General features: G+C 41.5%; 2 protein-coding genes across 2 annotated transcripts in view; one reads left to right on the top strand and one right to left on the bottom strand.

Moving 5' to 3' along the window:
• Window positions 1-10,111: 10,111 nt before the first annotated feature.
• pln2 (phospholamban 2) lies at window positions 10,112-10,270 on the top strand. The gene has a single exon (XM_030790606.1). It carries the CDS (start codon window positions 10,112-10,114, stop codon window positions 10,268-10,270), a length of 159 nt encoding a protein of 52 aa, XP_030646466.1.
• A 2,781-nt stretch (window positions 10,271-13,051) lies between these two features.
• The window catches only part of fam184aa (family with sequence similarity 184 member Aa), a 15,462-nt gene continuing 530 nt past the window's right edge, over window positions 13,052-27,983 (bottom strand). The window contains exons 2-17 of the mRNA XM_030788149.1: window positions 26,470-27,324; window positions 26,145-26,280; window positions 25,636-25,817; window positions 25,075-25,260; window positions 24,444-24,566; window positions 23,943-24,104; window positions 23,285-23,406; window positions 22,727-22,877; window positions 19,681-19,893; window positions 17,666-17,819; window positions 17,321-17,448; window positions 15,814-15,998; window positions 14,847-14,993; window positions 14,390-14,507; window positions 13,801-13,905; window positions 13,052-13,249 (exon numbers count right to left, since the gene is read on the bottom strand). Of these exons, the coding sequence (XP_030644009.1) occupies window positions 13,052-13,249; window positions 13,801-13,905; window positions 14,390-14,507; window positions 14,847-14,993; window positions 15,814-15,998; window positions 17,321-17,448; window positions 17,666-17,819; window positions 19,681-19,893; window positions 22,727-22,877; window positions 23,285-23,406; window positions 23,943-24,104; window positions 24,444-24,566; window positions 25,075-25,260; window positions 25,636-25,817; window positions 26,145-26,280; window positions 26,470-27,324 (3,165 nt within the window). The remainder of the gene's footprint in view (window positions 13,250-13,800; window positions 13,906-14,389; window positions 14,508-14,846; window positions 14,994-15,813; window positions 15,999-17,320; window positions 17,449-17,665; window positions 17,820-19,680; window positions 19,894-22,726; window positions 22,878-23,284; window positions 23,407-23,942; window positions 24,105-24,443; window positions 24,567-25,074; window positions 25,261-25,635; window positions 25,818-26,144; window positions 26,281-26,469; window positions 27,325-27,983) is intronic.

Below are 27,983 nucleotides of genomic sequence, written 5' to 3'. Positions count from 1 at the left end.
TAAATGCACTAAAAGTTCAGTTAATCTCACGTAATATGCATTGACAGACCAGTGATGTTGCTCTTTATTTGTTCCACAGGGAGACAGTCCGCTGATGTAAAGAAATCATTTTCTTCGCTCTTCTTCCTCAGTGAATCCATTCTGGATAGAAAGACCCAGTGCTCTCCATTCATCTCTGAAACATCATGTAACCACTAACTCACATTTTGTCTTTCATATTAAGCATGGCGTTACAAATACCTTAATCACAGTTACACAGTTAAACATGAAAGCTGAGGACTCATATCTCTTCAGCAAGTGTTTGGAGAGCTTAAGAATGCAAGGTTAGAAATACTGTTTTATTTTTACAGGGCGGTAGTGGTTTAGTGGAAAAGGAAACAGTCAAGTGACATTTCCTTAATATGACAGCCCTTATCCACCTCAACACTGAGTGCAGCACGAAACTCCAAGGTTGTTCCAGCAGTACGTGACCACAGACACTGAGAAAATGACACATATCTTTGATGTTAGGGAATCGGTGTCGTTTTCTCTCTTTTTTTTCTGCCAGTCCTGCAGAAATCAGGCCAAGTAAGATAAACACGCACCACTGTTTGGCGGCACTGACCTGGTCTAGTTGGTGTCGTGATATTGACTTCTGCAGATGGTCCCTGGCCCTCACGATTGACAGCAGCCACAGATATCCTTAATAATAATAATAATAATAATAATAATACAGTCTCCAGTTCAGGCATAGTTGTAAAAATACTCATACAAACATTTAATATATAAGTCACCATTTTACACTTCAGTTCCCTTGCAGTTTGGTCCCTGTGACCTTTTGCATGTGAAATGAAAATGTGGTAGCCAAGGACATATGATTACAGTCTTTGCATGTTGAGGGGTTTGTTCCTACCTGTATGTTACGTTAGGTAATGTTGGGAACAAAGTGGCAAAGAAGACATTCCCTCCTGTCGTAATGCTGATGACATCCTCCCTGCTTTCCAGGTTGAGATTATAGCCCACAATCGGCCCTGCTGGACGCTCGGGAGCTGACCAGCTCACTTCCACACTATCGCTTGTCTTTTCAACTTCTTTAATGATTGGAGGACTAGAAGGCTCTGCGAGAAAGCATATTTTTCAACAAACTTGATTGTTAGGTGTCTACAGATGTATGTGCATGTTTAAAGACAAATAAAACAAAACAAATCAAAACAAAACAATGCTTCTGTTAGAAGTGTATTACTTCCATATGCCTCTGTCTGGTACCAGTCGCTCTCTGGAGAAGAGATGTACTGCAGCGACACCAAAGCCCAGATTTTAAACTTATACGGAGTGTATGGCTGTAGCTCCTCCACTGTAAAAGGTGGCTTTGAGACATTCTGTGCGGACAAAAAAAGAAATAAATTAGCTCTGCAGTTGGTGCACAGTTAGCTCTGCCTTAAATAGACAAATCTGGCATATCGAAAGATAATTCTAACCTCTCTGTGTGTCCAGTACTGTGATTGGCTGAGGTTTGTCCAGAGCAGTGTGTACATCACATTTGATTTGTTAAGAGGTTGCCAGGTCAGAGTAATATTGTGAGAACCAATTGAAAATGCACGGGGAGCAGAGAGTAGGCACAGATCATCTACCATGAAAACAACAGTTCAGTCATTTAGCAGCAACCCAAATGTAAAAAGGCACAAGTCATTTTAAGGACAACTGCTTTACCCTGATACTTACCAGGGCAAGTTGTCACTTTACAGTCAATGCAGGGACCTTGACTGGTCTAAAAATGGAAGCATGTCTTTTGTTATCCAGGCAAAAGTAAAGTTAGAGGAAGCAACACTATGTTCTGGAACTCCACAGAAAATGTTTTGATCAGTTCACATCTAATAACATCAACAAGCTTTAGAATGACAGACGCTTACCCAAACGATTCCTTGGAGATTAGGAGCTCTGTCTTCACAGCGTGTACTTCTTAGAACAACCAAGAGAAGGATTAAAACTGAACAAGAAAGATATCTTAAACTTGGCATACCCTCTCTTCTCCTCAAGGTTCGCTCCATTTCACATGTGCTTTCAACATAAGAACATTACAGTTTCACTAAAGTCTGTCCAGGTATTTGAGATGCAAACTTATGTGGAAGGTTAGGATCCTCTCACATGACAGATGGATTTTTCCCATTCAAGCAGAAGGAAAGTTTTGATGAGGTTAGATAACATGGCCATTTTCCGACCCTGTTACAGCAGTTTACTCAGTTATTGCCCATACTGCGTTGAAGAGCTCTCCTGAATAAAAGGGAAACCGGAACAAGCCACCTATTTCGATAGACTTCCCAAGAACTACTCTGGCATGTCATCATGTCACTAGCAATGGAAATAGGAGGTAATGTGATTGTTGAACTGTGGACTCTATAAGAGACGCAGTAAGGAGTTCTTATCTTTACTGCCGTACACGTAAGTGACTGTCAATGTCTATGTGTTTGCTTTAGGGTTAAAATATAATTTGATTCAATTGTCAGGTTAGTTTAGCTCTCTGGGCAAATGAAGACAAATGAGAGGGAAACCATGTCATGAGGGGATATACAGTTTGACCTGCACACCCCCCACCCCCACCCCGCACTCACAGTTATCAGTGTAATTATCGGCCTAAGTCAAGGATCATCATGCCCTTTGTAACTCACTCTCATTTTCAATGTACGAACATCATATTAGTTTCCGGTTAATGAGATGAGTTTTAATGAGCTTTTCAGGGCTATATTATCAGTGGTCAGTTCACTCACTATTCCTCTAGGTGGCTACAGTAGATAATGTTTTGGTCACCATCTTCATGACTTGCATTTAAGTGTTCAAGAGTAGTGTTGAACCTTTGTAACATATCATAGCATAATGAGAAGAGCCCATAAAAGAAAGTCTAATTGTACTATGTAATATTTAAACTTGGTCTTTGCATCTGCATGTTAACTTTGTGTGTTCATGAATCTCTCTCACTTTCTCTCTTGTTTGCTCTCTCTCTCTCTCTCTCCCTCTCTCTCTCTCTCTCTCTCTCATCTTCACTGTCAACCTCTCTCTCCTTTTACTGGAGATAAAGAAATCAGCAAGTGCTATTTACGAATCTTTCCATTTCTCCTTCTGCTTGCAAACGGGTTGCAGCATGAGAATTCTCTCCTTCACGATGGAATTTCCATTGACCTAGATTCAGTCTTTCTTTCTTTTCTTTTTTTAATCTTTCGATCTGATGATTAGCCTACCTTCTTTGTGAGGGTATTGTTAGTGCTGGTCACATTTTTCTTAACACCTTAAATAAATATGAAGAACACACATTACCCCTGTACCTATAACTTAGATACTGTAAGCAGACAGGGATAAAGTATTTAGACATTTAAACATATTGATAATGAACTGATTCCTATTAATGAATCATAACTGATGCCTGGTCCATTATTGAGACTTGAATATTTCACAGTTAATGCCAGCAGTTTCCTAGATAAACTTTGGGCTTGAGAAGATCATTGGTCAGAAACTGTCACATTAAGTTACTTGTTGGTGGGGAAACTGCTAAATTACGTCTTCATCAGCGAGGAAGTCCACCTTGTTCCTTCCTAAACACGAGAACATAGTCCTACGTTCTCTGCTTGTGCAGAGTGGCAGCCAGAACTCTTTTGGGCATCTGTGTTTTAACTCCCTGAAGCCAACCTTTATTCCATTTTGTGCATTGGAACTGTCATGAGAAATTGCTGTTAGCATACGAAAAGTTCACTTGGAGTTTTTTTTTATGTGACATTAGAGTATTTTATTTCTTCTTTGTAAATATACATACTCAGAAGAGCAGATGGGCACAAGTTCTTTGTAAGAGTATGTTTTTCTGAAGTTTGCTGGATGTTCTAGTACTCTTCTGATTTTGTACTGTTTTTTGTTCTCTTTGTTTTAATGACTGGATCTCTGTGCCACAGTAAAGAATCAGTCCTGTTCAGAAACACTGGAAAGGTTTGTGAGTCTGGCCGGTTGAGGAAAGGCAGCCAGGGATAGCAACGAAATTTCACATGCTGTGACACATCATATCCTTTAGGCATGTTCTCTGTACAGGAGAAAGCTGCTTATGGGACACATACCAGAGGCTTATCCTTTCAGGTGTTAATGATGGTGTGAATTCACTGTCGACGATTCTCCGGTCAGTCAGCTATATAACTTATCAACACGACGTTGCACTGTCAAAGTTTACAAGGCTTGATGCGGTTGACCCCGTCAAGTGACAATGAACCGGATGCGTTTGTTTATGTGCGCATCAGAGGTGAATGGACAACCTTTTCAAAGGTCCTTCGCAATAGAAGAAGTGTTTTTTCTTTTTCTTTTTTTTTTTCTTGTACTGTCCATATCCAAGCTGTCTTGCTGCCAGACTAAAAATACCACAGTGTTAGATCAGAGCATGCTGGAAGAGCATCAAACAGAAATGAATGAATTTAATTCCTCTTGACTGGTTTGCCCTTATAACTATGCGGGATGACCTGCGTGACTAAATTGGTAAATGCTATTTCTGGCATCATAATTTGATGTTTGCCGTAGGTAAGACGTGAAGAAGGGCCAGCGCAGGTGTGATTATATAACAGTTTAACATTGCCCGTTTTCTTTTTGAAGTCAAGGCAAGGTTTCAAATATGTTACTAATGAGAGAACAAATTCTTAGATCTTAAAGACATGAAGTAACTAAATATTGCTTTGAAGTGTTCTTACTTAGAAAAACAAAAACAAAAAACAAACAAAATATAATGTTATGATGAAACATATGTAGGCCAGAGGGAGGTCTTTAGCACAAATTGAAGACAGCATTCACTAAATGTACAGAGAGATGTCCTATTTTTTGCATTAGGTCCTCTGTTAATGATTTTCACCACGATGCAAAGGGTATTTATTTTCTGTTGTTGACTTGTTCCTTTAGTTTTACAACCGGCAGAACATGACGACGTGTTTCAAAATTCCTCGACACTCTAAACTTGTTTGTTGCGGTAAGCCTCATCTGTTCCGTACACAATGGCATTCACTGGATGTAAAGTCTGGATGTACTGTGACATAATCAGCTGTATAAGGGTACATCCATCCACCCGTGCTGGATTTACCAGTTCAGTAGCGCCAACCTGTCTGGAGTTACACGGTTGAGCGGCATATGGATTCACCTAAAGCCGGTTACCAGCATCTGGAACATAGCACGCATTGCCAGTGTTGGTTGATATTGGCAGATTTTTTTTTTTTTTAAATGTATCTGATGTCGTAGGTAAGAATGGGACAATACTTCAAGGTCTCCAAGGTCTTTCTCACAGAATTCATCCCTCACCTTGTTGTGCCTTTCTTTTTTTCTTTTTTTTTTCTTGTGCCCCTGTTTCCTTTGTTTTTGTAACTCCCTGAGCGTATTAGCACGCAATATTTAGCCCTCAGTGAAAAGCCCAGGCACCTGCTGTTAAGCATAACACCGACGTGTGGTTAGAAAGCTTTGGGACCGACTTGTATGTACTGGAAGTATGCGGCAGTAAGAGTTCTGCTCGCATGCTCTCTAGAGAGAAGTGAGTTCAGTCTCCCACAACAATGCAGAGATTGCTGGCCCGGCTTTATTTAGAACACAGTGGATTTGTGGGAACAAAGGCATTTTATTTTGGGAGGCCTTATGAACAGTGATGACCAGCGTGGGATAAAAAAGAAGTCTAAGGCAGATCTATTAGCGTACTAAAACGGAGACGTGAGACAGTACATTCAAATGGGTGTTGATGCAAAATCAAAACAAATAACGTCCTTTCGCTTTATATCCGAGTGCGTATGACCATCTCGTTGTAATTTGGTGTATTTTTACAAATAACCTTGTTGTAAGGACAGTATAGTGGTCTTGCGCTCCCTTCACTTCCCTATAAAAGGAAGTGAACAAACTTGGATGTATAAATAGTTCAAGGCATTCTACACAACAGGCAGTCCCTAATCCCATGAAGCAGCCACTAATGTGAAGAGCTGAGAGGGTCAGTCCATTTTCTCCAGGCTCTTAGGAGCTGATAGGCCTCTTAATCGTCTTGTTTGCAGCTGAATGTTAGTGAAACTCCTGCTAATAACACCAGCGTGAGTTCCACTCCATCACTCTTATGTTAAACAAATGCCTCTCAAGATAATTAGCGCTTCAAAGTAATCAAAGTTTCTGCTCGAACTTTAACGTTACTAAGTTCTGCGCAACGTAAATGTTCAATTTCACAATTTTATGGTTGCTGGTACGGGAGCCCTGAGAAGTCCTTGTAAAAACTAGCGTTCACGCTTGAGTCTTTTACGAGGTCCTTCTGGACTAGCGCCGTAAACCGTTCCTCGCATAACTCGGTTAATCTGCCACCAGCTCCCAGAACTTAATCAGTCTCTCTCTTCTGCCGCCATAGCGTCAAGCAGCCTGTTTTCAGCATGTCATCAGTGTTCTGTCAGACAGACCGGCCCCTCTTCTTATCCCCCTGGAAAACACGCACCTTCCCTGACCTAGCATGTCTGCTCCTAGCCATCCGTTTATTAGACCTTAGAGGTGTTGACAGGACAAGCTGATTGGTGTTTTGTTCCAGTCACATTGATAGATAAGTGGGAACACTTTGCTCTGCGCATGAAGGATGCGATGTCAATCTAGTAAAGTAAAAAATCAATGAAAGGTTTTTTTTTTTTTTCTTGGCACAGACTAAACGTTTTAGCCCTTCTTCATTAGAGCCTTTTCTCCATCCGTTCTGTCTTTCTATAGAGAGACTTTTAAAAATTGTTTCTTAAATTACCTCCTGTATGAAAAGACAAGAAAATCCAAGGGGTTCACCTGACGTGAGCATTTGCCGTCAAAAGCGAGGCCTTCATAGAAGCAGACCTAGAGAAAGATAACAAAGGGCCTAGGCTTCATCCTGGGCTTAACGTGGCCATCTCAAATGACTTGTGTCATCGAGCTGTCACCTTTTCATTCATGACCGTGGCCTCATTGTGGAAGTAGCCCCCCACACCCACCTCACCACCCGCCCGCCCCCCGCCACTGAGGCTTAAACCCTGGAATCCTGCACTTGTGGAGGTGCATAACTGGAGTGTAGCATGAGATAGGCCAGCTTGCCAAAAGCAGCGGTGCCAGGTCCAGAGCAAACACAACCAATGCACATTCCTTCAGCTCTCCCTGTTCCATTAAAAAACAGCCAGTGTTTTGTTTTTTTTTTTTTTTAAAAATGTTCCTCCGGGGCTTGTTTTAGGTCTCCCAAAGCCCAGAGAGATCCATGTAAGGCAGGGGAAGCCTTGGGATATGCTGTGTTTTTGTTTTGGTTAGGGTTTTTTTTTTGTACCCACTGCAGTCAGGCTCTCCCTATCTCTGTTTAACCATTAACTGACCACTGATCAGAACTTTAGATATGATAGAATTGAATGATACATAAATATTACAACAGACAAACTTTTTTTCCTCATGTAACTTACAGTGCCCACTGTTTCAAATTGGTTAGTTTGGCAGGTTATTTCAGCATGCCTTTGTTTGATTGACTGTAATTAAAGATTTGAATTAGAATTATAAAAAAAAAAACAAGTTTGTATTCTGAAATATTGTTCCAGTGTATCTTCCGATATATCAGATGAGCTATGTGGAGGCCACTCTCCTACAATGATGGACCTTAATCCTGATACCACTAGCTCTAATTACCTCTCTTCTCTTTTAACTGTAATTTATTTTTCCTAAAAATCAGTTTCTGCTCATAACAGACACATTCAGTAATGTAACTGAGTATGATGTTGTTTAGTTTGTAGTTACTGTAATCAGGACGCACAGCTGAGGAAAGGGATAATTAGCCCACATAAGTTTCCTCAAAGTAATAAAGATGTCACCATAACAAACATTCTGGAGAAACAGACGGGCGGGTTAGTCACAGAGGACACGACATGACCACAGTCAGGTGGCCTCGGAATGGTGGTACCCACACCCCCACCCCCACCTCCCACCCCCACCACTTTAGCCTGGTGGTTACTGGGGCCAACCACACACTTCAGTTGTCCATTCCATTTTGTTTCTGTTTGTTTTCTCCACCCCCTTCGGGTTCTTCCTATAAACTTTGTAGCATGTTCTGAGAAGCTGTCTGGCAACATAGCCTCCTGCTAGGTCACTCTATCTCATTTCTGAAGGACTGTGCACGCTGGTTCGGAGCACTCTGATCTGATCCATCTCTTTTCCAGGTAAGAAACTCAGCTGAAAAAATAAAAATAAAAGTGTTTTAGACTTTTCGCTTTTTAATATAATGTAACTTGCTATTTATATATATATTTTTTGCGAAAGATAAAAATGAACTGTGAAAATAAGGTGTTGCTATCATAGTTTAGAGATCCTTGAGTTTGTTTATTGATTCGTTTTCAAAAATGAAATGGATAGTAATGAATGAATGAATAAACAAATGATGTGGATTTACTTTCACTAGTTTTGGTTAATGTATTCTCACTCTGAGAGACAGAAAAGACTCAAACGAAAAATTCCCAGCACACATACTCCAAACACACAAACAGAGCTCAGATAACAAGCACATTTTTCGATAAATGAATGTAGATAATGTGGATTGATTTTAAAAGGATTTTTCCTCTCTTCCATACGATTATGAAAAAGCAAATCCACAGCAGAGAGTGAACACACACACACTACAGATACAAACAGACCAATGTGCCGTTTAGCTGGAGAGGGGCCGTGTGTATTTGCATTCTTTACCGAGATGTGACTCTGAAAAATTTGTTTCTATTCAAATTGTTGTACTTTACACAAACAGGCTTTGTACCAAGAAAAGGTTAACTATGTCTCTGCTTAAATAAGTTACATAACATTTCATAAAGGGAAATGTTGTTGGGTTGTTGTTGTTTTTTTATGAACTGTTTCAACTGCTTTGTGTCTCCAAACAGAAAGTGATATACATTGATGGAATGATTTCTTCCAATAACTAAAACATATTTCTTGACTTACAGTGTCATAAATTATGAGTATTCAGAGTGTAATTCATTATGAGCTCGTGTTCATTTAATGCACTACTGATTCTTGTTGTGATGAATAGACCTGCAGAGACTTACGATTTATGAAGTCTCATATTCTTTACTTTTCAGTTAATCAACACTGTGTTGCAGGAATCTACCACTTCTGCTGATAAATTGTGGCTCCTAGGTCCTCATTAAATGATTTTGGTCAGATTGCCTTGTCCTGACAAACCGCCCTAAATTCCGGCATATCCATCAACACTGTGTGCCAGAGAGAGAGAGAGAGAGAAAGAGAGAGAGAGAGAGAAAGAAGTTACCAAACTGATATCTCAGCCTCAGTCGTTTTACGCCTAAGGAGGGATGAGAAATAATCGAGATAAATTTTTATGGGACTGAAATAACAGACACGAGGGGAGAACATGTCGTCACCGAACGCAATGCAATGTGTAACAGAATATGAACCGAAAAAAAATACTGACATTTCTCCCCACAAAAACATGACATTACTGATGGAATGTCACATTTTGTATCCTAATGCTGTGCCCAGATCGAAACGCTGACAAGCACCGGGGTGTATGACAGTACAGTGATTATGGTGTAGGGACAGATTACTTGAACCTAACCTAACAGACTGCAGTGACGAGTGAGTGAGTGAGTGAGTGAGTAAGAAGGACAGGATTTCAAGGTGCTTTTTCTGAGGGCTCCGTTCTATTATGGGAACCATTAGCGGACTGACAGACCAGAGGATGTCAGTCATACTCGCATGTCATTCACACCTCCTAACACAAGTGTCCCAGAGAGCCCGGGAGCATGTGAAGCACTCACTCAGATACAGTCAAGATATTTTTGCACTTTCAAGATGAGCTTTGTTTACATTTGTCTCAACCCAACTATTCTTTGATCAACAGTCTATGCTGGTCGTTTCATGCTTTCACTCGTTGCTTTAAATGTAATGTGGGTAGTCTTAGAATTCACTACACTGAGACTAACTTTAGAACGGCTATAGGCCACACCGTTTGTAATCTCCCTCTTTCTCTCCTGTAGAAAGACAGCTTTTAACCTTTCATCGTCCAGCGCAGCAACTCTGCCCTCAAAGATCTCCAACTACTTCTTTGCACTACCCTCTACGGCCACCAGGTAGTGCACTAGTAATCCGTGATCTCTGAGCAAGAGCGAATATGGAGAGAGTCCAGCACATAACCCGCACGGCCATTCGACGGGCGTCCAACATCGAGGTGAACCCGCAGACCAAGCGTAACCTGCAGGAGCTTTTCATCAATTTTTCCCTCATCCTCATCTGCCTGCTGCTCATATACATCATCGTCTTGCTCATGTAATGCTAAGAGATGATATCACACTACTCGCCCACCCATCACCCAATCAGAGGACGAACTGAGCTAGGGGCAGCCGTCAAGAAAGAGGGAAAAAGGAATCGGTCAGTCGGAGATATACATATATCTGTGTGTTCACGAAGATTTCTAAATGTCCATCATTTTGACTAAAATGCACTTCACAAGATTTTTTTTTTACATTTAGATGCGAGATGTGTAGATGATTTGAAATTATGTTTGATTGATTTGTTTGTTTTGCTCTCCACCTGTAAACAGTGCTAAGCACATGCTTTGCTTTCTATCATATTCATGTCAATCCTGTCAAGTTCAAATTGATGGAGTGGTCTTGGGAAAGGCAGAGGACTAGCACCGTGGCGGGAGCAGAGTGCAGCTATGGATAATAAACCATGTGATACAAATGCAAAATGGCTTATTTAAAGACCTATGATTAAATCTTTTTTTGAAGTCAAGGCAGGACAATACAGTCTGGTAGGTATCTATGACCACTAGGTATCCATGCCAACGCCTTATGTTTAGTAATAGATGGTATTGCCCAAGGCCGGGGCGACATTTCAGATTGTTAACTTTGCAGAACTGACGGAGAAACTGCCCATCTGGCTCAAGTAAAGGAGCGAAAGTCAAGTATACGTCCACACCCCAAAACTACGATACTAACCCGACAACTTGGTGTGACACACGCTATGTTTGTCTTGTGTCTATGTTACACTGATGCTATTTGTGTGCTATGACTGTATCTTCACATCTTACGTATGGAAAGGAAGCAAATCTCATGGGTGTGAATAAACATTGACCATTTAAACGGAATATACGGGAAGTGGTGTTGAAAACATTAACGTTTAAAAGCAATGCTCCATCAAGATTAGGATAAGACGGAATAGGGAACATGTATTAAAAATGAATTAGGAAATACAGATTAAAACAGCCAAGCGTAAAATTAATATTTTACATTAAGTTGCTGTGTGATTAAAAAACTCAAAACTTGTTTCATCAGAATTGCTTCTGAAATACCGTCATCATATCAGATATGTCTTGTACGTACAGAAAAATAGTTCAAATGATTAAAAGAGGTGTAATATAGACTTTTTTTAAATTGATGATTTATTGTTTATACAAGACAGTATAATATAAATATAAATAGTGCAACTTTTTTTTTTTTCAGAACTGGCAAGACATTGATATTCAAACAGTTACGGTCCAACAAGAAAAGAACAAAGCAATCAGGTTATTTAAAATAAACAAAAAAAAAAGGTGCATCATTCTTCAGATATTGCATAATAGCCCATTTCCAACATATTGTACTTATTCTTGTTCAAAGGAAATAAATACATAAATAAATAAAGTATAAATAAAAATCACAGTGAACTATTTTACACAGACTAATGGCATATTGAAAATGGTTGTTGTCATTTTTTTTTTTTGTCACATGCTCTTGAGTTTCTTGTCTTGAAAAGACTCAGAATGAGAAATACTGAGAAAACAGTTCTTGCGGATGCTTGTCATTTGGTGCAACAGTCAACTCTTCAGTCTCAGGAGGGCTGCACAAGAGGGTCAGAATAACAGCAATTACACAAAGGGAAATCAACTCGAGTCACGGAAGCAATTAACATCTCGCCACAAATCATTACATTCATACATATTTTACCACATTAACGTTATATCAGATACTGAAACAGACAACAAACAGTCAGCCTGACTTAACTCATCATATTATCACCACCAACAAAAAACATTCATAAAGTTTAAAAAAGAGAGAGAGAGAGAGAGAGAGAGAGAGAAAGACTTTGAAGGGCTGGAGATCTGCATGTACATATAAAGCCTCCTGTTGCTACTGGGATGTTTGCCACAGCTGTGCAGAGCTGTCATCCCACTATTCCCAGTTCACAGAAATAACAGACTTAGGGGGGACAGAACTTCTGTGACAGAATTACATTCCACCAATGTTTTGTTGTTAGGTGAAAAATATCAAATGGTGAAAACTTTAGTTCAAGAAATGAAATAACACAAACAAGTTACAAAAATAGCAAATTGAGGAAAGGCAACATGAAGACACTTACTTTATTGGCAAAGTAAAAAAAAAAAAAAAAAAAAAATAGCAAGCTATACCATGACATTCCCACTGAAGCACATCACCACAGCCATGTGTGTAGCAAACACCGTTGTCATATGTGACATCCTCCTACACGCTCATGCAAACTCCAAAAGAGAATGAACATAAAGTAACTTTTCTGTTGCATGCTGTCTTTTGCATTCCAATGCCATTTGAGAAACCACACACAATGCTCGGGCTCACGTCAACGTAGGGTTCTCACTCAAAGGAGTTGTGAGTTTAAGTAATGAGGTGGTTTGTGAATTCACTGTATCCTTTGACCAATCACGTGAGATAAGAGACAAAAACAAGAGATTCACGTGTAAGAATTCCCATGCATATCCAAATCAGCGTGAGTCAGAATGAGATACATACATACTTTATGTGCACTGTTGGTTAACAAGATGCATATTAAAAGTGATACAAGCATACCCACACTGTTTATTGGTTTGTTTGTTTTTTTTAAATTATTTTCAAAGCCTCAAATCAAATGATTAAAAAAAAAAAAAAAGAAAAGAAAAGAAGACAGGACTGACAACTGTTCCATGGTTATATTGAGTTACACGACCGAGACAGTGTGATCAAACCAATGGCTGAGAATTTTGGTGATCTAGGCATGTCTCTTGTCATGGTGCAGCGTTTGTGAGGACACGAGGACACTAAGCGAGGAGGTGGGTCTCTCACCTCTGGACGGGTTCGGGAACTGGCGGTAGGGGCAGAGATTTGCCTGTGCTGAGCTCAGCGTGTTGAATAGGGGTGTTGGGTACAGACTCTAGGTAGGCGGGCAGTGTAGAGCTACTCCCCCCCATCCCCTCCACTTCCACAACACTTAGGTTTGGAGAGCTGGTGAACCTGTGAGCTGTTTTTTTACCCTTTTGCTACATTAAAAGAACATAAAAAAAACAAAAACAAAAAACAAAAAAACAAAAAACAAAACAAAAAAGGATTTTGGGAGGACTAAGTGAAGACTAACTGTCTAGTTCCAGCTTAACAACGAGGTATGTGAACTAGAAGTGACAGTTAATGGCTTGGAAAGCAAAAACAGAATAAAATGTCTGAACATGGATAAAAATTAGACAATGAGACACACACATACACCATGTACACTACACGGAAAGCAAGAGTTAGACAACTGAAAGGCAAAACAAATTAAACGCCTGGACATGCAGAAGCACAACATTCCATTCTATAAGGGTGGATGCGCCACTATTTAAAAAAACAGCATTTCCCACAATGCAAAAATGAAAGCCTTAAAGAGCTGACTGAGTAAAGGTCAACATTTAAATTAAATTACTTTTAAACCATAATGGTTAGTACTGTTAAAGAAGATATAATAATGAGTATGTTCTATGGGCAGATTGTTCTATGAGCAGATCATGTGTCTATAATGTGTAGTAATATTAAATTGAACATAAAATCCATTACTCACCTTGATAAGAGGATTAATCACGCCCACATTGGGGCTGGTGTTGAAGACTTTGTTGAAGCCACTGTCTCGATTCACCAGCTCCAGCTGATAGAACTTTTTGTCATCCTGAGCCAGTGAAAGGAAAAATGAAACACATTTCAAGTAAAGCACCCATTACTGCTTTGAGACAAGTTTTAATAATCACATAAACTAATAATGATATTCTTTCAGACAGACATTTCTGTGGTTAAATAATTCCTTGGACTTCCTTTGCTCTATTGCAAATGAGTACAAAACTGAAATAAAAGGAAATGTGTAAAACCACTGTTTCTAACACACTTTAAACAAGGCTGGAAACCCCCCCCCCCCCAAAAAACAAAAAAACGAATACTTGAAGACAGACTGGGAAAATTAGAATGTCTAGATTCACAGAATCCTTTTAATCAGCAACTGAACAGAAGTCTCAAAATCTTACAAAATTACTCAGTTTTTTTAATGACTCAGTTCCATAGCTCATTGCCAAAATCCCCTTGCCCCTTGAGATGAGAGAGTCAAGACGGTAAAGAAAAATTCCAGAGTGCCTGTATTATCTCTGAACTTCATTACCTACCACAAGCTTCTTAACCAGCGACTCTCGCTCTGCCACCATTTCTTTGAGCTCCGCAATCATCTGAAGGTCCTCAGGTCTGCTTTCTCTGTTCCTAAACTTCTCCTCTGTGCCTTCCAACCTACACAACGCATTAACATCAAACACCCACACCAGTTACGGAACCGCAGACACGGAGACCTCATTAATGAGCGAGTAATCAAACAATGACTCACACAAAGAAGCCATCCAAGAATAAAACAAAGGCCCCAATTATATTAGTGAATGAACAACAACGACAAAAAAAAAAAAAAGACAGAGAACGAACATTTCATCCCCCAAGCATCCATGAATGTAAAATACATGTTTTGTTTTTTTCTCTTACGAATTCACTTTGCACTGTTCGCTAAGCAAGAGTTCCTACATGACGTGGACCGAGGTGATTGTCACCAGAGAAAACACCAGCGACGTGAGGACTTACAGGACTTGCAGGGCAGAGATTTTGTCTCTCAGCAGCTCCTGAGCTTTGTTGAAATCTGAAAGCATTATCTGTGTCTCTCTGTGGTGTGTGGCACTCAACTCTCCAATCTCTCTCTCGTGTCTCTTTGACAGGTCCTGTTCGTGAGCTCTGCACAAACAACAGTTAAAGCTGTTCAAAAAAAAAATCTTTCGGCGTCAAAAAATAACGCAGTAATAAAGGTTAATTAGCAACGTGACTTCGACGCCTTGGGCGATGAGGCCTCTTTATCGAATAATTTATTTTCGTATTTGTTTTTCATGTCACCTCTTATCTATGTGAGTGTGTTTGTGTATTTCTTACGAATAGCACAAAATTTAATTAGGTAAAAAAAACCCCGTTATTTGTCTGTTTTTGTTTGTGCTACACCCCCACTATCTCTAGGAATAACTCTTTTATTTATATCTTAAGAAGACTCCTTAGAAGGAGACAGCAAAGAGAAACATGAGTCATTCTGCCTTCTGGCTACAGAATCATGCGATGGATATGTTTCCTTCTGATACCACATTATTACTTGGTCCAGCTGAATTTACCTTTCCGGTTTTCATCATTGAGCCTTTCTGAACTCTAGCCTCACGGAAAATGGGCACTGCTTCACATGTTTGTGGAGTACAGCATAACCCAGTTAGGCTACTTCAAAGCTATGACAAATATGAAGGGAAGCTGGAGTGTTCCCAGTGGAGGGGGTTGGTTCAACAGTCACCAAATAAATTACACTATGTTCAACAAGGCAGCCGCCAGGCTAAATCCTCCAACAATTTGCACGTACTTATTCCCTACCAGTTTACAAAACAACATTCCGCTTTGCTTTAATTTAACATGTTTATAAAACAGCATCTCACAGAAATCCATTTGCATTAAGAGCGATTTGGTGAAATACCAACGCGAGTCTGACAGTGAGTGAATGAAAATTCACAAACAACTCGCTAACCTGATCTGCTGGTTGGCCTCACTGCGAATCCGGAGCACCTCTTTGCCCTTTAGCTCCAGTTCCTTAGTGAGTGTGCTAATGGTTTCGTTCAGAGAGTGAATCTCGTGGTCCAGATCGGCGATGCGATTCTTCCTGCAGTTCACTTCTTGTTGCAGGTCAGATATGCGCCCAAGAAGATCTTGTTCCTACAGGTGAGAACATGAAAAATAACGGAGAACGGAGAGTTCCGGAACAATAAAATTACTTTGTTGTTCCGTACAAAGCGCTTATAGCGCTTACAGTGTGGAGAGGGATGCAACGCTACAAGCATCAATTGATCTCACTTTGAATCGCTCAGAATCTACTAACAAAAAAAATGCAACGATAGATATGGCGCCAGACCCAAAGGCTTACCATTTTTAACTTACCGCATTTAACTAGGTCACATTAAAAAGGCATAGCATTGCGCTGTATTATTAACTCAAGAGAGCTGAACATAAGAGAAAAAGACAGCGAGGCATGCAGAGAACAAGGGTGGGGAAAAAAAAAGAGAAAGGGAGAGTGATGATGAGAAGAGAGAAAAAGAGAGAGGAGGGGAGAGAGATAGAGAGAGAGAGAGAGAGAAAGGGAAGAGAGCGGGTGAACGTATAGGAGAGGCTACGGTACAGGCAGAGGAGTCACGCGAGTCATCCTCTTTTATCCTTTATTCATCACGATCATTTCTTCAATTTCCCCTGAAGCCCGGCTTATCTCTGCGCAATGTCATCCCAGTCTGAGTTTCATCACTCCCCTTACATTCAGCTGCTCCCGCTCTATAAAAACGCCAGACCTCTGCCTTTCACTCTGAGGGAAAACTGAGGTGAGTCTGTCTTTTATCTTTAATAAAATCCTTTCCAGAAACACAGATTGGTCCTTTAAAATGAATACTGCAACTTTCATTAATCTGTGTCTTCACACATACATTGCTTTGGGCTGTATGTACCATTGACTGAGTACATGCAAGACTCCCCATTACCAATTTTACGTTTCAAATCATTTGTAATGGTTTTTCTATTCAATAGATGAACAAGAAGTTGGAAATTGCACAGACCTAAGGCAGTAATGTCTAGTTGCAGTTAGAATTCCAAAACTGTTAAAAAAAAAATCTTAAAAATTGAAAGGAGTCTTTAAAATTGCTGGTATCTACTGCTCTCAAGCTGAAACCTCACGTCTACACCAAGATGGCTTGTGTTTGATTTTAGAGAAAAGTAGTTTCCAATTTAGGCCCCAAAGCTAAACTTAAGTTGCGCAAAGATTGCGGGGAAAAAAAAAAAATCAATACACTAATTGTTACGGCCCTGAAATGGGATATCTGCTTCCAGTGTGCTTGAGTGTACTCTCAATCTGCTTTCAAAATGCCCATAGCGATTAATTAAGACCAACCACTACAAATCACTCGTCCTCTCTACAGCAGGGCCTTTGGAACTGTATGTTTTCTGTCAGTGAAAATTTCACAGCCTGTCTAAAATAAAAGAGAGAGGAGACTGACGTGTTGTTTGCTTCGCTCCAGGGTTTTCTCCAGCTCCCGTTTGGCGGCAGTGTTCTCCTGCAGGTGAACCTGCCTCATGTGCTCGACAGCGGTGGCGTGTATGTGGTTGAGTTCAGAGCGAAGGGAGGCTGCAATGCAAAGATGAGTAATCTCAGTTTTCTCCAGATACTGTAAACCACATCAGAAACAAAAAACAGAAAAAAAACAACAACAACAACAACAAAAAGCTTAAACTCAGAGCAGAGAGAGAAGCAGAACACTATGCTCGCCGAGAAGTGGCATCAGTAGCTATGTTTTGAAAGACAATACTGTACATCGGGCAGAGAGTGGAGGTGACCTTCTCACCCAGCATGGCCTTGCCCTCATCCTCCAGCTCAAAGCGCAGTGTTTGCAGCTCCTGGTCAGACTGCTGGCGGAGGATCTCCAGGGTCTGTCTGTGAGCCTCTCTCAGTGCCTGGAGCTCCTCTCTCTGCTCCTGTTTCAGACGCTCCTCTAGCTCCTGAACCACACAAGTGTGTGCGCACGCACACACACACACACACACAAGTTTATATATGTGCACTCACAGCAATACACAAGTAGACCACACTCATATACTCTCACTTGTACGCATACAAAATGCATCACACATAGACACACACACACACATACACACACACACACACGCGCGCGCACACACACACACACGCACACACACACACACGCATCCTGCATTTTCATCACATCACATTGTTCCGTATTAGTGTGCTCATTCAGAAGAGACAAATATATAATTCACAGAGATAACAGTCATGACAAGAAACAAAACTGCATCAACAGATGGATCCTTAAAATGTTCATCTCAAATTTAACCTGCATTGAATCTGTATTCTGTCTTTAACAGCTAGTACCCTATTCACAGTACAGTACAATACAATATCACCACATTATTTAGCACCACCAGGCCCCCGTACTGTGGTTATCACCTCTGAATACCTGCTGTCTTTTGTCTATCTATCGTAAATAACCATAAATATATCATAAATAACCCACAGCATTTTTTCTCAAAGCCACAGTCTGTCAGTAGAAAGGCCCTCCACCTCCAGCATCCTGTGACATTAAATTCATTCAAGGTTTTACATACAGGGATAGAGATGAAAGCTCTCCTTGCTTATTTATTTATTGGAAATCTGAAGTGTGTCGAAAGAAGCTTAAGAAGCTTCTCTCTCTCTCTCTCTCTCTCTCTCTCTCTCTCGGCCGCAGAACCGCAGCGAGGGGAAATGAAGGAAAGTCTGTTAGCCTTTGCATGATGCCTCTGCTTCAAAAAGCTCTTTCTGTGTATTTTCAAACTGACTAGGGCACAAGGCCCATTTGCAGAATCTCTGTGGCTTTGTGGTGCGCTCTATATTTTCTCTCTTTCAGAATTTCCACCCCCCCGCCCCAAACATTTTATACAGAACCACGAAAAAACCGGCATCCGGAGAAAAATATATAAAACCGAACGAACAAAGCGGTTCAAACGACCACACGGAAATAACGAAGATGCGTCGCAACGACGCCGCTAACTTGGTCTCCTTTCGTAAGCCACACAATCTTAAAAGTGGTCGCATTAGAACACCAGTCTCTTTGAGAAAGCGGGGGAGGGGATTTACCATAAGAACATCAGGTGTTTACACACAGAAGACTGTTCCACAGGGGATCACTGAGCTGTGCTCTGGTAAGGTCAGACAGTGCGGCGGTGGTATCCAGATGGTAACAGTTTACAGCACGGAGTGATGACAATGATGAATCCGACTGACCAGGGACTGGTAGGTTTTTTGGGGTGAGGGATGGGGGTGGGGGTTGCAGGGTAGGACGGTGGGGATAGTCACAAAGACAGTGATGGGGAAAGGGTCAACACGGGACCACAGGCAGAGGTCACACAGAGATGGATTGTGGGAGACAGAGGTATGTACAGTGCGGTGTAGTGTGTGTTGTGTAATAGAATCAGAGCAAACTTACAGTGCAGTCAATCACCCGTAAGTAAAAACACTAACACAGACTTGCAGGGGCGTAGCGATTAAACAGTGACATGTACCTCAGATAAAACATCACATGTCACATGCCAGCTCTTTAAACAGGTAATTAATTATCGTGTGCTGTGTAAAAATATAGGAAGCTATGACAAATACATCGTACCTTTAAATGCATGCACAAACATATAACGTTTTGTATGTGAATGCACATCACACACAAGCATTTGTTTGTATGAGCAGGGATACACTGAGTGAACGCAAGCATGATACTGCCGATACTGCATGTGAGTGCATGTAAGATTATGTGTCGGTATATATGTTTACAGCTGCCGTATACGTTTACGGTCGGCATGTATGTTCGGGTACCCTGAGCTCATGTTGTCGGGCCTCCTCCAGGTCTTGTAATGCACAGTGGTGGACGTCCTGCAGCCGGCGCTCCCTGTGCTGGTGTTCCCGGACCATCTCCTGGAGCTGCTGGGCCAGCTGCTCTCGTTCCTGGTTAAACTGGGCCTGGAGATGCTGCAGGGCGTTCTTTGACTGGGAGAGCTGTAACTCCAGGCTCTGTTTCAGGAGAGAGATCTGACAAAGGAAAGACAGGGGAGAGAAAAAAAAGCTTTTTTTTATGTTGTCCTCCTAGACCTCCGCGTCTCGGTCCCCGAGCGAGATGAACATGAGATGAACTTCAGATATCTTGGATGGGATTAAGGAAATTATGAATCGAAAAAAATATGAAAGAAAACCGTTTTTAGTCTGCAGCTCAGATGCACGCAGGAGAGAAAATGGGTGCTTTGAGATGTAAAATCCAAGCTCTTTGGGAATTAAAACTTATCAACTCTGTACGACTAGCTTCATCAAACAGCTAGAGACGCGAGTCATAGACTCTGAGAACGAAATTCAAAAACTGTTTTTTTACACCGATTTCTATCCCGGAAGAAACAGAGGTGGGTGGATCCTTTTTTTTGGTAGCGCTTGCTGACAACAATTCACTTTTCCATTTAGAGATCTTATTGATACGCCGATACGTTGTTGAGTTGACAGGGAATAGTGTGTGAAGAGAAAAAGGCAGAAAAGAGGGAGAAGAAACCTGTCAGTTCCACTAAGATTGCACCAGGCAGGTGGCCCTCAATACTACAGTTAGCTTATAAAATATTCACACATTCATTCTGAAACAGTGTTTTACATGCTGAAGCGCCTCCAGGCAACCTAAAATAACTATGGGAATATAATCTCAGAATCAGAACAAACAGGTCCAGGGGGAGAAAAAAAAACAACAAAACAATCCCGTTTGATCCTCATGCAATCTAAAATACGATCGGACTGAGATTAAGTGAGAACAACAAGAGAGAGGCAGCTTGTTAATGACCAAGAAAAAAAAAACAGAATTAAACAAAAAAGAATGGAGAGTAAATCCTCAAGTTTATCAAGAGTCAAGTCTAAAAATAGATGCTGATGTAAGACCAGAAACAGCAAGCACAGAATTAGACAGATCCAGAGACAAATGTACACAACACAACATTTTGGAAGAATGGACAAAATCATTTCCACTGCCTTGGAAAGAGAGAGAGCTAGAGAGAGAGAGAGAGATGGAGAGAGAGAGAAAGAGACAGAAAGAGAGAGAGACAGAGAGAGAGAAAGAGAAAGAGAGATGGAGAGAGAGAGAGAGAGAGAGAAAGAGACAGAGAGAAAGAGAGAGAGAGAGAGAGAGAGAGAGAGAGAGAGCGAGAGAAAGGGGAGCCATACTGAGCTTCCTTTGACACACTTTGCATTACAAATAAATAAATAAATAAATGAGAAAATAAGTAAATGAACGAGAACAGCTTTCATCTCTGTCCGTGTATGTAAAGCCTCGAATACGTTTAATGGCGCAGAGTGCTGGAACATTCCGCATACTAATTACAGATACAAGGCAGCAGGTACGCTGCAGAGACCATGGAAATTCAGGAGCTGGAGCTGGAAACACTGTGGTACTCTTATTGGTATATTAGTATGTCAAAACATTAGTATATTAAATGTAGGATCACATAACATATGCAGTAACTGCTGGAGGATACATGGGTTTCTGCTTTATCTTCCCAAAGCCAGTCTTCCTTTTCCTCAGATGCATTAATAATGGACCTGGTTTGTTTACAAGTTTACCATGAAATGAACTTAGGAATTAGAGATTAGGAATGACTTGAAGATGAAAGCTTTCGTAAGGAGAAGACTAAAATAATATTTACATCTTCCACGTGCTCCCGCAATGCAACACATTTCGCTTTGTCTGTGTGAAAGGACATAAAGGACATGGCCATGCATTAAATTCTTGAAAAAAAAAAAAACAAAAAAACAAAAAACAGGGTGCTCTCACTGATGCAAAACAATGCCATGAGCAAAACATAGCTTCAACAAGAGAAGACTTACAGCATAGGTCTCTCTACTCCCTAATTAGCCATAAATTTACTCCAAAGCTAACGAAAGAGTGTCCCAAACCACAGCTCAATTTGACAGCAAGAGGCTATGTAAGCAGAGACAGAGAGAGAGAGAGAGAGAGAGAGAGAGAGAGCGAGAGAGAGAGAGAATGTACAAAAGGAGAGGGAGAGAGGAGGAGGAGGAGGAGAGAGTACAGTGTTCCACATTTTTATTGACAGATATTTGACATAACAGCTTTTAAAAGAGAGAGAGAGAGAGAGAGAGGGAGAGAGAGAGAATGAACAAAAGGAGAGGAAGCAAGGAGAAGGAGGAGGAGGAGGAGGAGGAGGAGGAGAGAGTACAGTTTTCCACATTTTTATTGACAGATATTTGACATAACAGCTTTTAAAAGAGAGAGAGAGAGAGAGAGAAAGAGAGAGAGAGTAGAACAAAAGAAAAAGCCTGACAGCAGAAGCTGACATACAGAGGCAAAGACAGTCTCAGGAGTCACACGGACACAGAGTTCAGTGAACAGGCTGACATGGTTTTTGATTGAGACAAACACACAGCACTGCCTGTGCCAAAAGGCTGTTTACCAGGGGCTCCTGAAAACAATGCAGAGGTCTGGCACTCTTTTGACAATGAAGCATGATTAAGGATAAAGATATCTCAAGTTACTTTTTGGGTTCTGGTTGTGTTTTTTTATGTATAAAACAGAGCAGAATGACTACAGCCCGATTTATACTTGCTAATAAACACCTACTACACTGCCTCCCAACCTTAAGGTTAGCTGAGCTTTCTGACATTATTTCTGACATTATTTCTGAACTATTTCTTGGTGAAACTTGCACATGCTGTACTAAAGGCTAAAGACACCCTACTGCTGCTGTTCAGTGCAACACTGAGGTAAATCAATGATGCAGTTCTTACTTGTTTAGGAGTCTGCTGGGTTGACTGCACACATTGATCTGAAAGGGGGAAAAAAAACCCTAGCATTGCATAAGAGAAGCAGCAGAAATGTTACCTGCTCCAGAAGATCCTCCACCTTCCTCTGCCAGCCCTCTCGCACTGCCATGAGCTCCAGGTCTTTCTGCTGGGACAGCTGAGTCAGGGCGGCCTGTCTCTCAGCATCGTGTTCATCAGTCAGCTCCTCCCTCAGGGCCTTCAGCTCCGCTCTGGAGAGACAGAGAGAGAGAGAGACAGATGAAAAGTAAGGGACAGGGTAAGGTGAGAGACAATGACAAAGAAAGGTTAGGGGGTAGGGGGTAGAGTGAGATGTGATTTTGTGTGTGCACGCGCAAGTGTGTTCATGCATGTGTATGTGTGTGTGTTTGTCTGTCTGTTTGTGCATGAAACATCCATATGAAAACACGTAACTGTAGTATCAACAATCCAGTATTCTGCCATCTGTCATAAGAAGCTTTATGGAAATAGCTGTGAGTCACATGCACATTTAATGAGCACAATTTTAATGCAAAGTGTAACTCAGTGACTAGATTTGTCATGGATTTCCATTCTAATTTAGACTTCTAGTTCCAAATGACCACATTCAGACAGACTGCTGTTACCATTTGTGTCGTACCTTAGAGCGTCTGTCCACTTGAGGTTCAGGTCTTCGGCCATTTTGTCCATTTTCTGCTTCTCTTCGCTTTTGACAGATAAAACCCTGGCTTCATGTTTCCGTTTCTGGCTTTCTATCTCCTCCTGTGGAAATATATATATATATATATATATATATATATATATATATATATATATATATATTTATATAAAAAAAAAGCCAGATAAAAAGGAGAGCTAGATGGAATTCAGCGAGTTATGTCAAGAAGACAGCTCATGGCGCGTAGTTTGGTGTTAAGCTTATTACACAGATGGAGTCCTCAGACACTTCATGAATTAGCTCCTGCCAGGCCTGTGGGTTAGGAACAATAGCTGCAGTTTTGGAGGTTTCTCAATATGAATGAGGCTTAATTGTTCTTTTAATGGCCCTGTTATGGTGCATTAGCCATATGCACAGCAATTGCTCAGCTGAATTCTCTGAAACGGCTTCCATATCATGCGGCGTTAACACACGTCGACGGACTTCGACGCGATTCCACCACCTTTATACCCCGATACGTTTCTCACCACCTTTTCTCAAGCATGATTTTTTTTTTAACACGCATCAGAACCCAAGTTTTCAGTGGTCGTCTCCAATCAAAATCGAGCCCTAACTGACAAACAAATGATGACATTTTTACCTGCAGGTCTGTGAGCATACTGCTGGTCTCTCTCACTCTGGATCTGGTGGCATCAAGCTCAACAAGCAGTTTCTCCTGGGTCTGCTTCAGACAAGTGATTTGGCTTTCAGAAGAGCGAAGACCGTCCTCTTTCTCCTTTACAATGTCCTCAAGATGAGACACCTAAAAGCAACAGGGGAAATCAGCAAACACCCTAATGTTTCTCTTTAAGGGATAATGCAGGCCGGCATTGCATCTTTCACAGTATACTTTGAGGCCATTAATAGAAATAAGACAGGAAGACAGTAGCTAGAATTTGGTAACAACACAGAGTAAACTTGAGGAGAGATCCTTGTTCAACCAAACAACATAAATACAAGACTTTGTGGGTAAGAAACACTGCTTATCAGTTATCACCAGTTATTATTTTCCTTAGCATCCCAACCCAGTACCCGCACAAATAACTACAGGTGTGGTGTTATACACTTTAAAAAGATCAAAACCAGCTGAAGGGCTCTTCACCTCTTGATTGGCGATGTTGAGTTTGGCAGTGAGTTCCTCCCGAAGAGTCTCCACTTGCTGTTGCAAGTGATTCCTTTGTTCTTCCAAAGAGAGGCGCTGAATCTCGAACTGTTGCCTCATCTCCTGCAACGTTTGAAATAAAAGGGCTCAGTCACACAGGCGAGAAGATTAAAAGTAAGGAGAGCCAGGTGACCCCCCCCCCCCCCCCCCCCGCGGTCCGTCTTTGATTGACGGGACTGTTTCCTGCATGATTTGGCCGACTGACGACTTAAGTCCTCTTTTTCTTTTTTTTCCTGATAAAACAAGAGGACTTAAGTACAAAACAGACGACACAAAACGATGTAAAGGATTAACGTCACCGTGCACATCTAAATGAAACCGCATATGCACGAAAAATTAAGAATATGAATGTTGTCTTCAAGACACTGAGTCATCAGGTCTATTCATCTCTTCCTTTTCAAAGGCCCAGTATTCATCTCACTTCCGACAGTGTAATCAAAGGCTCTATGATGCATAAATAATGGCTCTCTAAATGAGGGTGAATGGTGTCCATTATCGTCGGGAGGCTGATGATTTGGACACAGTGTGAATTTCAGCATAATGACTAATGAGAGGGAATACGAGCGCTTACAGTCAATAGCTGGTTCTTCTCTCTCTCCGCAGCGCTGCGTGCGTTCTCCTGCAGGGCTTTGTGCTTTTCCGCCAGCTCCTCTAATACTTGGGCCTGGATCTCCTTCAGTTGAACTGCCTCTTTCTCATATTGGGCCTTAACCCGTTCAAGCTCCACCTCATGTTCTGTCTTCTCTTCACACAGGGACTGGCAAACAGAACACAGCAGCCTTTGCATCAACAGCAAGTCGACAAGACGACTAAAACATCAAAACAAAGCCCACAAAGACTGGCTGAATTGAAAAAAAAAAAAAAAAAAAAAGCTGATACAACTTGAAAAGAACAGTGCATCTGTTCTTTATCCTGTCACTGATGTTTTGCCACCAGAATTATTCAACAGGACAGATTTTACGGCTCTCTTCACTGGGCCTCTTATAACTACTTAAAGATTTAAAAATATCATACAAGTTTCTGGAGGATCCTGCCCCTGATACAAAATTTTAACATCTGTGAAGTAGCTAAAAATCCCCTGCAACCCCACGCGTAAAATTCACTTGGGACAGAAATGGGGGTGCGGGCCTACTTTCTCCAAGTTGAGAATGTGCTGTCGCTGCTGTTCCTCCAGGGCTTGACTCTGTTTTTGGAGTCTCTCTCTCTCCTCTTCCAGCTGCACAATCTTCTCCTTCAAACGGCTCTGCTCGGTGCCCAAGTCTCTGATGGTGGCTTCATGGCTCATCTGAGTGGCCTGAAGGGTACCAATCTGACCTAAGGACGCACAGCAAAAAAAAAAAAAAACACTCAACAAAGCTACAACAGAGTTTATGAGAGGTCACCACTGACTCAGTGAAGAGGTTAAAATGGCAAGAGGAAACACTTGCTCAACTGTCAGATTCTGTAGAGTCACCAGATAACGGACCCAAAAATCAGTTCGTAGTTGTTATTCAGTTTCTGTTCTTGAAGGCAAAAAGTGAGTGAGCCGAGTACATGACTCTTATCTCCCCTTTAAGTGAATGAGTAAATGTCTCGTCTCTTATCTGTGTGAATTTAGTCTATCAAATATGAAGAGTTCACTGTTATGTGGTTTCACTTTACTAGCTTTGTGAAGGATCTCAGTGGCCTGCTGTTGCACCCGATCTCGGCTCAGCTCCAACTCGTACTCCGTGTCTTTCAGCTGCATCACCCAAATCTCTCCGTCTTGAATGGCCTCGTCCAACTGTTTGTGCAATTCCTGTGGCGTGGTAAAGCCAGAACTCACTTTTAAATACATTTTCACATTTCTCTGTGAGATGAAAATCATACTGAATCCTGGGGTTCTACAGTTTGAACCATTTGATGACTGTATTTGTTTGTGTTGGTCAGATTTCTATTGCACTTCTATTCTGTTACAAAGTCTATTAAAAAACTATAAACAAATTACCTTGATGGTGACTTCTGCATTATTGAGAGACGCCTGCAGGCGGTTTGTTTTGTCTCTGGTCTCTCTTGCTTCCTCTTGGGCTCTCTGCAACTCACCACGCAGTCTTCCCAGGGTCCTCTGCAGCGCTGCTTCCTGTACCTGGAATTCCTTCCTCAGCTCCACCTCCGTCCTCTTCCAGGCCAGCAGGTTCTCTGTGGTGAGCTGCTGCGTGCGACTCATGGCCTCCAGTTCACGTTCATAGAAAACCTGGGCCTTGGTTAGCTTGGCCTCATACTCCTCCACCAGCCGCACTTTGTCCTGAGTCAGCTCCTCCACTTGTTCCATCAGCGACTCCACCTCGGCGCGGTGCAGCTCAGCGAGCTTCTCTTGATCCATGCTGGAGGAGGCACTTTGGCTCTGTTGGTTCTGCAGGAGTTCCTGCACCTCCTGCCGGTGAACAGATTTGAGCTCATCCAGAGCCCGCCGTTTCTCCTGCTCAAACTGAGCCTGCATCTGGCCGAAAGAGCGTAGCTTCTCCTCAAAGTCGTGCCGCATCTCCTCCACCTCGCGCGACATGGAGACCACGCGCTGCGTGTGCTGCGCCTCGGTGCACAACTGCGTATCTTCCATGCGCTGGCGGTACATCTCGAATTCAGCCAGCGCCTGCCGTTTCATGTGCTCGTGAAGCTCCACTGACTCCTCCAGGGACTGCAGGCGGCGCTTCAGGTCCGCCTCGTCGCCGATCTTACTCTTGTACTGCAGGATTTTTTCCCTGGTCTCAGTCAAGATGTGTTGAACCTCATCTTCATGGGCTTCCTTCAGGGACTGGATGGCATCTTCATGCTCGTCGTTTTTGGTGTTGAGGGCGTAAATGACCTATGGAGCGGAAAGGTGCAAAGGAATTGGTCACTGCAGGGTTCCTCGCCTAACCGAGTAAAAAACATACACACATACTCAGCCCTGTTCAAACGCCTTGACAGAAGAGAAATTAAACACAGAAGGCACTGGGGATCACTTTGTATCATTAGATGATCAACCACATGTTCATCATCTTGATATATTTTCTCCTCAGGGGATTCATGCCTCATAATATCTCATTTCCTCACAAGATTTCTTACAGTTTCATAAGAAATTTGCTTCAAAACCAGCAGTAACTTTCTGTGGCTGTGTCAGCTATTTTCACTCCCATCTTTGATTCATCTCACCCTTTTTTTTTTTTTTTCCCACGAGATATAATGATAGACAGACAATCCATTTATACAACACTTTTCTGCATTTGCTCAGATTCTGCTTGCTAAAAAAAAAAAAAAAAGCATATCTCTTCATTGTCCAATAGGAAAGTAACTTCACTATCAAGTCTAATTATTGTTTAAGAGTTAAGAAATGAAGTGATGTGGAGTGGAGAGCACAGTCACTCATTCTCTCCCTGGGGCCAAATTATCAGTCTCACATTATAATTAAAGCAACTGTGACAGACATTCTATGAAAGAAGTTGCTATCCAACGGAAATATTTAGTAGTAGGATTAAGGGATGG

This window comes from Chanos chanos, chromosome 1 (assembly GCF_902362185.1).
Source record: "Chanos chanos chromosome 1, fChaCha1.1, whole genome shotgun sequence".
NCBI lineage: Eukaryota > Metazoa > Chordata > Actinopteri > Gonorynchiformes > Chanidae > Chanos > Chanos chanos.
This window is presented reverse-complemented; position numbering and strand designations above follow the sequence as displayed.